This window comes from Lipotes vexillifer, unplaced genomic scaffold, assembly GCF_000442215.2.
Source record: "Lipotes vexillifer unplaced genomic scaffold, Lipotes_vexillifer_v1.1 scaffold174, whole genome shotgun sequence".
NCBI lineage: Eukaryota > Metazoa > Chordata > Mammalia > Artiodactyla > Lipotidae > Lipotes > Lipotes vexillifer.
This window is the reverse complement of record NW_006785255.1, coordinates 36,140-45,693: the sequence shown is the minus strand read 5'-3', so window position 1 is coordinate 45,693 and position 9,554 is coordinate 36,140. Positions and strand designations below refer to the sequence as shown.

Genomic DNA, 9,554 nt, shown 5'->3' with positions numbered 1-9,554 from the left:
TATTGGTAGGCGGGCGTCTCACTGTTGTGGCATTTCCCGTTGCGGAGCACAGGCTCCAGATGCACAGGCTCAGCGGCCATGGCTCACAGGATCAGCAGCTCTGCGGCATGTGGGATCTTCCCGGACCAGGGCCCGAACCTGCGTCCCCTGCATCGGCAGGCGGACTCTCAACCACTGTGCCACCAGGGAAGCCCTATTAAGAGAATTTTTTAAAGACCTAAATAAATGGAAATCCGAAGGTACAGTGTCTGGTGAATATGGTGGATGAATCAGAACTTCCCAGCCAAGCTGTAACAGTTTTTGCCTGGTCATCAAAGAAACATGCAGTCTTGCGTTATCCTGATGGAAGATTATGCGTTTTCCGTTGACCAATTCCAGATGCTTTTCATCGAGTGCTGCTTTCAGTTGGTCTACTTGGGAGCAGTACTCGTTGGAATTAATCGTTTGGTTTTCCAGAAGGAGCTCATAACAGAGGACTCCCTTCCAATCCCACCATATGCACAGCATGACCTTCTTTGGATGAAGACCAGCCTTTGGTGTGGTTTCGCTTGTCTCACGATTGCTTCCATTCCATATTATTGTACAGTATCCACTTTTCATCGCCCATCACAATTTGTTTTAAAAGCAGAATGTTTTTGTTACGTTTAAGTAGAGAATCGCATGCGAAAATACCATCAAGAAGGGTTTTTTTCCGCTTAACTTACAAGGAACCCAAACATCAATGCGATTAACATAACCAAACTGGTGCAAATGATTTTCAACGCTTGATTTGGATATTTTGAGTATGCTGGCTATCTCCCATGTGGTTTAACATTGATGGTTCTCAATTAATGTCTCGATTTGATCACTGTCAACTTACCTGGTCTACCTGACAGTGGAGTATCATTCAGCAAGAAATCTCCAGCACGGAACTTTACAAACCACTGTTCAGTCACAGCACCTTCTCCATACACTGCATAAATCTTTTTTTTTGCGTTTCAGCTGCGTTTTTACCTTTCCTGAAATAATAAAGCATAATATGCCGAAAATGTTGCTTTTTTTCTTCCATCTTTAATATTAAAATGGCTACACAAAAATTCAATTTGATAAGTTATTTTTTAAATGCACACCGATATGACAGCTGTCACAATACAATCTAACAAAATTGTTTCGAATGAAGTTAAAGACACCTAAGTGCTACTAGAGCCATCTTATGGAATAAAACTGAATGAACCGTTTCGCCAACCCAGTAGTGTAATTGTATAATAATAATGATTTCTACCTTTTTGAGTGTCAGTCATGTGCTAGGCATTTGTTAAGATATTTACAAATATTTCTGATCCTAACAGCAACCATGTAAGGTAGTGGTTGTTATCCTCATTTTACAAATGAAAAAACTTATATTCAAAGACTCCGCCCTTAAATGTCATTCTAGAGTTACCTGGCTTCAAAGCCCAGTGACCACACCATTTAAGTATGCTTATGAAGAATATTTAAATGACATGAGGCAGACTTAAAAAACTGTTTTTACAGAGTGATCTCTGTGTGTGCACATTTTTTTTACGTGTAAGGAAAAAACAATAGTCACAAATGTTAGCTTTCAATGGCAGAATAATAGAATATTAAAATATTTCTTTAAACTTTTATTTCATCTTTTACATTCTGTATGTATTCCCTTTATAACCATTTTTAAAAACCAGAATGCTTTGAAAAGTAGTTCAGCTTCCTCTACTCCAAGGGAAAACTGTTAGCAAGACTTGTACCACAGTTTTATGTAAAGTTGAAATTTTATGTTGTAATGAATCATTCCATTTAATCTGCTCTTCTAGATTACTGATCTCTCCTTACCCAACTATCTGATGGCATCTTCGGTTGGACTGCTTCCTACCCAGCTCCTGAATTCTTATTTGGGTACCACCCTGAGGACCATGGAAGATGTCATTGCAGAACAAAGTGTTAGTGGATATTTTGTTTTTTGTTTACAGGTGAGTTTAAGGCCAAGGCTTGTCTTTTTTTGTTTCCTTTTTGTATGACATTACTGATTTAAATCTAAGAAATTTCACTGAAAATAATTTCAGAAGATTTTTTCCTTTTTACACCTTTTCTTGTTCTTTCAATACTACTTCATGTTTTGACAACACTTACATTTTTAATTGTGTGGATATATGGAAATATATAGAACTGAATTGACACTTATTGAAAATTCTCTTAAGCACAAAAAAAGGAATGACAAAAATAGGTTTCTTTTTGCAGTGATTATTTTCAAAGTCATGACTAAATCAAATATTCTGTTCTGAGTTTGTATGAAGTGTTAATACTACATTTCTAAAGATAATGAGATTGGTGGGGTTGGGTTTTTATCTTAGTTACTTTACCTTCAAATTTTGAAGGTATTGAACTCTTCTATTGGTATTTTTTAGATTATTATACTGGCAATGTAAATTTATTTCTAGTACAATTTGATGTGAACAAAAATTTTTTAGAAAGTATTACTGTATAAAAAGTATAGAAGTATTCCATTATAAGTTCAAATAATATTTGTATAAAAAATTATTACTACCATGCAGATTATAGCATAGTTTGGGGTACATACAATTCAGTATAAGAGGTTAATAAGAGAGGAAAATCCTGCTATGTAGGCAGACTTATTCAGTGCCTTAAATTACATGCAGGAAGAGTTAAAAATTCATTTGCTTGTCGTACGTTTCATTCCTGAGACTTACCAAAATATAAAATCACCATAATTTTTGATGATGATGATGGTCACTAACATTTACTGAATGCTTTATATGCCATATATTTAAGCTCATTTAATGCCTACCAAAACCTTAGTAGGCATATAATTTTATTATCTATTATCTCGAGCCAATTGTACATTCAGTGATGTCACACTGGTAGCTTGAAATTGGTCATGATGGGGGTATCTACAGTTATGGAAAATGGCAAGTGCTCTAAGTCAAGCTTCCCACCTCTGATCCCTAAGAGCTAGTTTACTAGCACACCATTGGATAGTAATTTGTCTAATGTCTGAGCTGCAAGGGGTAGGATCAGGATTTGAACAAAGGCAGTTGGTTCTAGAGACCACGCTCATAACCAACAGTCTACTGAGCAGATAATACTAGTGAGATAGCTGACTTAACTTACTGGTCCCTTGACTTGTAAGTTTCAATTTATACTGTTATTGAATATATGGTGTCACATTGCAAATTTACTGTTAGTGGTATTCTCAATTTATTGAGGTACTATATTGTATTAAAAATACTATGATAAATAAAACCAGAGTTAATTTTCTTTGTGCTTATGCAGTACAAGTTTAGTAAACAAAGTAAGCCCAGGAATATTTACATTAAACTATAAATAAAGCTTGTCAGTGAAAGGGCTTGCTTTAACAAAAATTTTGTAATATTTTTGATATTCAGGAAGTCAGTTTTTCTTTTTCTTTACTATTTTTTCTTCAGAGCTACATTTTTTTAAGATAACCTGCTATAGGTTTAGAGTTTTTGTTGCAGTTGGTTTATTTTTATTAATGTAGCATGCCAATCACATACTAAACTTTCTATGTGTTACATAGTATCTATGTTAATAATTTATGTTTATAATTATCCCAAGGTACTCTAAGATTCTGATGTACACTACATTCTCAGATTGATTTTTTTAGTATATTTAAGCATATTTTATGTTTTTCAAGTTTCCTGGAAACAATTTGAAACATCTTTTTTTCTTGACATTGTAATTAGAATTCCTTATTATTAGTAGTTTTCAGAAGATATTCACTATTTGATACTTTATATTTCTATGCATCATAGTAAATTACTCAACTATAATCAATGGAATTGTAATAGAACAAACTAGTTCATGCATTTGTCAGTGGTGCTTCTTAAAATATAGGATGTTCTTTTTTCTAAGCGATTTCTTACCCCTTTGCTTGAATTGGCAAACTATTTAAGCTTAGGATACAAAACAGGGGGAAAAAGGTAAATGTTTCTTAGCCCAGACATTTACAAAAAACAAACACCACAACAACAAAAAAGTGAAGGCATGTTTATGCCTTGATTGGATATATTGATGATGTTACTTGTAATTTGTTTCAGGGAGGATTTAATTTAGCTTACAAAAGATATACAGGAGAATAAAAAGAGAGGAGAAAGAAGTCATCTTGTAGGAGAAAATTAGCATAGGAAAAAAGGATGAAGCCTAGGTTAAAGTTAGCAGAGTAAATAACATGAGCTTCCTCATATTCACTAGAAATGAGCCACAAATTTGCCTCCCACTGTAGCCACCTAAATAGAGTCCACAGTGTCTGTAAAATCAAAGAAATACCAAACAGATGTTCAGAGGAAGGCACAAGTATTTACTGTACTGAAATCCAACTTAGATTCCATGGTTTGTCAGTTCAGTTAATCTTTTCCGTATATTTTTGTGTGTACTCATCAGCCAAAACCCCAATCCTGGATAAATGCAAGTTTTGATCTGCTTTGCACCTGCTCTTTTGAGGAAGTCCTACAACCAAGCAAATTGGTGATATTTAATTCATGGTTGCAAACCTTCAGCTGCTTTCTCAACACTGCCCTATATTCTGTTTCCTTTGTCTTCCCGTTCCCCCATTTTCCTCAATGACTATTTCAAACTTATCCTCACCCTCCTCACAGTTTTTTCCTCCTCTCCTGGCTTCCTTCTTCATTCTCAACAGATTACCTCTCTTGCTTGACAGAAAAATCAAAAGCCTTCAAATGGGAAACCCCTCAATTTCCAACTAAGAAATGTACTAACCCTCTTATATTCTGCTCATACTCTCGGCCTGCTTTTCAGTTAACAGCGGAAGAAATCACTTTCTGTATGCTTTCCCCTTTAAAGCTTGTCTTTCTACTTGTGTTTGATTCTTCTGTTTTTTTGTTTTTGTTCTTTTTTTTTTTATTCTTTTGGTTTAATAGGGAAACTTTTTTAAAAGTTCTTTTGTTTTGTTTTGTTTACTTCACTGGGCTGTTGGGAAGAGTCAATACACATTGCCAGGCCCTGGGCTCCAGAAAGGCATCTGGGGGAAAATCTCATGTAAAGATGTAGCCCATTCACCCTTGTTGGGAACCCGAAAGACTTTTTCAGTGGTTCTAAACTTATTTTCTGTGGCCTCACCAAATTCTTTACTCAAGCTTTCATCACTAACCTTCTCTAAATCAGATACACTTTCCAGTTCTCATCTTAGCAACCTAAGATTCTGTTGACTATGCCTTTTAAAAACACCTTCTTCTCTTAGCTTCTTTGATACCACTCTCCTGATCTTTTTCGCTGTTTGCCTGGCTCATTTATCAGCACCTCCTTCTCTTTTCACCCCTAACTTGGTCTTCCTCAAGATTCTAGCCAGAGCTTTTTAGTCTCACTCTGAAAACTTTTCTTCTTGGTAAATCCAGTTACTGTGGTTGCTGCTATTATGTTTATTGCAAGGACTCCCTAATACACATCCTCAGCTCAGCCTTCTTTCCATACCTTTAGACCCATTCACTGAATTGCTTTGGATATCTAATAGCCACCTCAAATTCAGCATGTCCTAAGCAGAACTTAGCATCTCATCCACACCCTCCCCCAATTAGTTAACATTTTTTTCATCTCTTTACATTGTATCACCATCCACATAGTATCAAACTTAGGGTGTTCAATAAGTATATCTTGTGTTTTTAAGAGAGCTCACATGTTAGAGAACAAAGACAAGATTTAAAGGCCTACGTTTAAAATAACTAATTTGGGGCTTCCCTGGTGGCGCAGTGGTTGGGAGTCCGCCTGCCCATGCAGGGGGCAGGGGTTTGTGCCCCGGTCCGGGATGATCCCGCGTGCCGCAGGGCGGCTGGGCCCGTGAGCTGTGGCCACTGGGCCTGCGTGTCCGGAACCTGTGCTCCGTGGTGGGAGGGGCCACAGCAGTGAGAGGCCCGCGTACCGCAAAAAAAAATAATAATAATAACTAATTTGAAGGGAACCCTTTTACAGTGTTGGTGGGAATGTAAATTGCTAGAACCACTATGAAGAACAGTATGGAGGTTTCTTAAAAACCTTAAAATAGACCTACCATATGCTCTAGCAAACCCACTCCTGGGCATGTATCCGGAGGAAACTAATCCAAAAGGATACATGCACCCCGATGTTCATTGCAGCACTATTTACAATAGTCAAGACATGGAAGCAACCCAAATGTCCATCAACAGAGGAATGGTTAAAAAAGATGTGGTACATATATACAATGAAATAACTACTCAGCCATAAAAAGGAATGAAATAATGCCATTTGCAGCAACATGGATGGACCTAGAGATTATCATACTAAGTGAGGTAAGTCAGACAGAGAAAGACAAATATCATATGATATCACTCACATGTGGAATCTGATTTTTTAAAAAGATACAAATGAACTTATTTACAAAACAGAAACAGACTTACAGACGTCAAAAACAAATGTATGGGGCTTCCCTGGTGGCGCAGTGGTTGGGAGTCCGCCTGCCCATGCAGGGGGCAGGGGTTTGTGCTCCGGTCCAGGAGGATCCCACGTGCCGCGGAGCGGCTGGGCCTGTGAGCCATGGCCGCTGAGCCTGCGCGTCCGGAGCCTGTGCTCCACAGCGGGAGAGGCCACAACGGTGAGAGGCCCGCGTACCGCAAAAAAACAAAAAACAACAAAAAAAAAATTTATGATTACAAAAGGGAAAATGGCAAGGGAGGAATAAATCAGGAGCTTGGGGTGAACATACATACACTACTATATATAAGATAGATAACCAACAAAGACCTACTGTATAGCACAGGAAACTACTCAATATTCTGTGGTAGCCTATATGAGAAAAGACTAAAAAAGAATGAATGTATGTGTATGTGTAACTGAATCACTTTGCTATACATCTAAAACTAACACAGCATGGTAAGTCAACTATACTCCAATAAAATTAAAATATTTTAAAAAAATGTTTTAAATAAGGATGAATAAAATAAATATCTTTGTTTCCTATAACATAAAAAATAAAATAAAGTAACTAATTTGCTTAGAATTGTATTAAGTAATGGGTATTCGCTTAATGTACAGATTCCCTTGTGCAAGTTCCAGGTTCCTCCATCTACTCAACCTACCTTACTCCCAGTATCCTGCCTTTCCCCCACCTCCCTCAACACTTGTATCTAGAATATTTCTCCCATAAAATTATAGGTAGGCTTAATTGAAACAGTGTTATATTTAAGGATCACTATGCTTAGAGCAGCCTTTGAAAGCTTGCTGGGACATTAAACAATATCTACTGAGAATATTTGCTCCAAACTCTAAAGAACTGCTTTAAAATGAACTTTGGAATAAATACCATTTAAAAGATGTAGACTGCTTAGACATTCATTGTGCTGAATTGTATGTAGAATGTTTAAGCACAGAGGGGCCACAACTTTTGGACAGTGGGAGAAGCCCATGTGGTTTAAAGGGACTTACCTGAAATCACAGCACTAGTGAGTGGCTAAACCAAGACTAGAACCTGATTTTCAGTTTAATGCTTTTTCTAGTTATCCCTTTGACTGGCGTTTTTCCCCTCACCATGTTCCTTTGTTTCTGTTTTGAAAAGTATAGACAGTTTCATGTTCACAATCTCTAGTTTATTTCTTTTGAAGCTTATTGGCATTTCATTTTTTAAAAATTGTTTAAATTAATTTATTTATTTTTGGCTGTGTTGGGTCTTCATTGCTGTGCGCGGACTTTCTCTAGTTGTGGCAAGCAGGGGCTACTCTTCATTGCGGTGCGTGGGCTTCTCATATGGTGGCTTCTCTTGTTGTGGAGCACGGGCTCTAGGCGCACAGGCTTCAGTAGTTATGGCACGTGGACTCAGTAGCTGTGGCTCGTGGGCTCTAGAGCACTGGCTCCGTAGTTGTGGCACACAGGCTTAGTTGTGCCATGGCAAGTGGGATCTTCCCGGACCAGGGCTTGAACATGTGTCCCCTGCATTGGCAGGTAGATTCTTAACCACTGCGCCACCAGGGAAGTCCAGCATTTCATTTTTTAAAAGTGTTTCTTAATATTTTTAATTTTGGCTGCACCAGGTAGGTCATTTGCAAATGGTAGTGCTTCTCTCTAAGTGGGCTTAAAAATACCTAGGGACATTTTTAGTTCTGCACAGAAATAATACTACAGTATTACATTAATAAAGTTTAGCCAGCTTTACCTCTATTGTAGAAATTATTTTTATTCCTTGAACGAAACTTTTTGGTACAAAGAGAGAAGCTTGACTTGTATCAAACAAACATCATTTAATATGGACTAAAAGGGATGTATAGTTGCCTTGTGTTAACCGGATACCATATAATGGTTACCCTGTAGATTTTGGCCCTCCACACCCAGCAGCCAAAGGAAGAATAAATGACAACTGTGTGTAAGCTATTTAAAAATTTTACCTAACGGTATTTGACAAGCATCCTGTTTGTAACATTTCTAAGACAAATATTTATTGGATATATTTCTCCCCTTTTTCCATGTAAAATATTGTTAACTGTAATATTTTATTTTTATTCACAGATTATTATAAGTATAGGCCTCATGTTTTATGTAGTTCATCGAGCTGAAGTGGAATTGAATGCAGCTATTGTAGCATGCGAAATAGAACTGAAAACTTCTCTGGTTAAAGGCAATCAACCAAATATCAGTGGCTCTTCATTCTACAACAAGAGGACCCTAACATTTTCTGGAGGTGGAATCAATATTGTATGATTCTAATGAAATGTATGATTGTCAGAGCCTAGCGTGCAGTCCAAGGTTTAGCAGTCCCCTCGCTAGTGGGCAGATGCAAGTTCTAATTGTATTACAGCACAAAAAAACAAACAGAAACTGACTAGTTTTTAAATTGCACATTTTTTAAAAAGCAAGAATAATTTTCTGGATAGGTAAGTGTAAATGTAGATGCAATTTTGGCTGCAACTCTTTATCATTTATTATACCCATAATGGCCTATAGGTCTGCACTTTAGTTTTTCTTCATTGTTTTCTTTATGGGTACTTATGAATAGAGAAATAATCCAAATATTTTTTTGCTTAGTGTCTTTATTTATAAAGTCTATGAATAGTTGTAAGCATCTTTCCTACTTACAAAGATGAGTAAAAGTATGCAATTTTACATATATAATATTATTGGACATTCTTTGCTTTGGTAGTCTTTCCAGAAAGGATAAACGATGTTTTTTTTTTTTTTTTTCCTAATTGTTTTAGGTGGGACCACTTTGCTTTCCTTTTCCTTGCTAGTTAGAAAATAGACATGAACTTTTGTTTGAATGTATTTTTGTAAGGATCAATTATACCAATACACACAAGCTTAAATCCTACATTGTGGGACTGAAGTGCTCTTAAGATACCTTTTTTAGTTTCACTGTGTAATATGCAAAGCAAAAGGGAAATTATGGGTGGTGGCTCAAATTAGAACTTGAGTTCTAATTTCATTACATTGGTTTTACTCTCCTTAGGTCTTCCATCAAAGGGCTGTCCTATTGCAGCCTTACTAAAACATTTTATTAAAATAAACTTCTTTTTCTTTTTATATTCATAATTAGGCTTTGAAATAAATATGTTATTCCTTTAAAG

At 36.6% G+C, this 9,554-nt stretch overlaps 1 protein-coding gene across 2 annotated transcripts in view; it reads left to right on the top strand.

Moving 5' to 3' along the window:
* The window catches only part of TMEM64 (transmembrane protein 64), a 34,556-nt gene extending 25,240 nt beyond the window's left edge, over positions 1-9,316 (top strand). The window contains exons 2-3 of one of the 2 annotated variants that reach the window (XM_007457335.1): positions 1,809-1,964; positions 8,500-9,316. In XM_007457335.1, coding sequence (XP_007457397.1) covers positions 1,809-1,964; positions 8,500-8,691 — 348 coding nt within the window. In that variant the 3' untranslated portion in view covers positions 8,692-9,316. The remainder of the gene's footprint in view (positions 1-1,808; positions 1,965-8,499) is intronic. The other variant, XM_007457336.1, reaches the window with a different exon arrangement.
* The last annotated feature ends 238 nt before the right edge of the window (positions 9,317-9,554 follow it).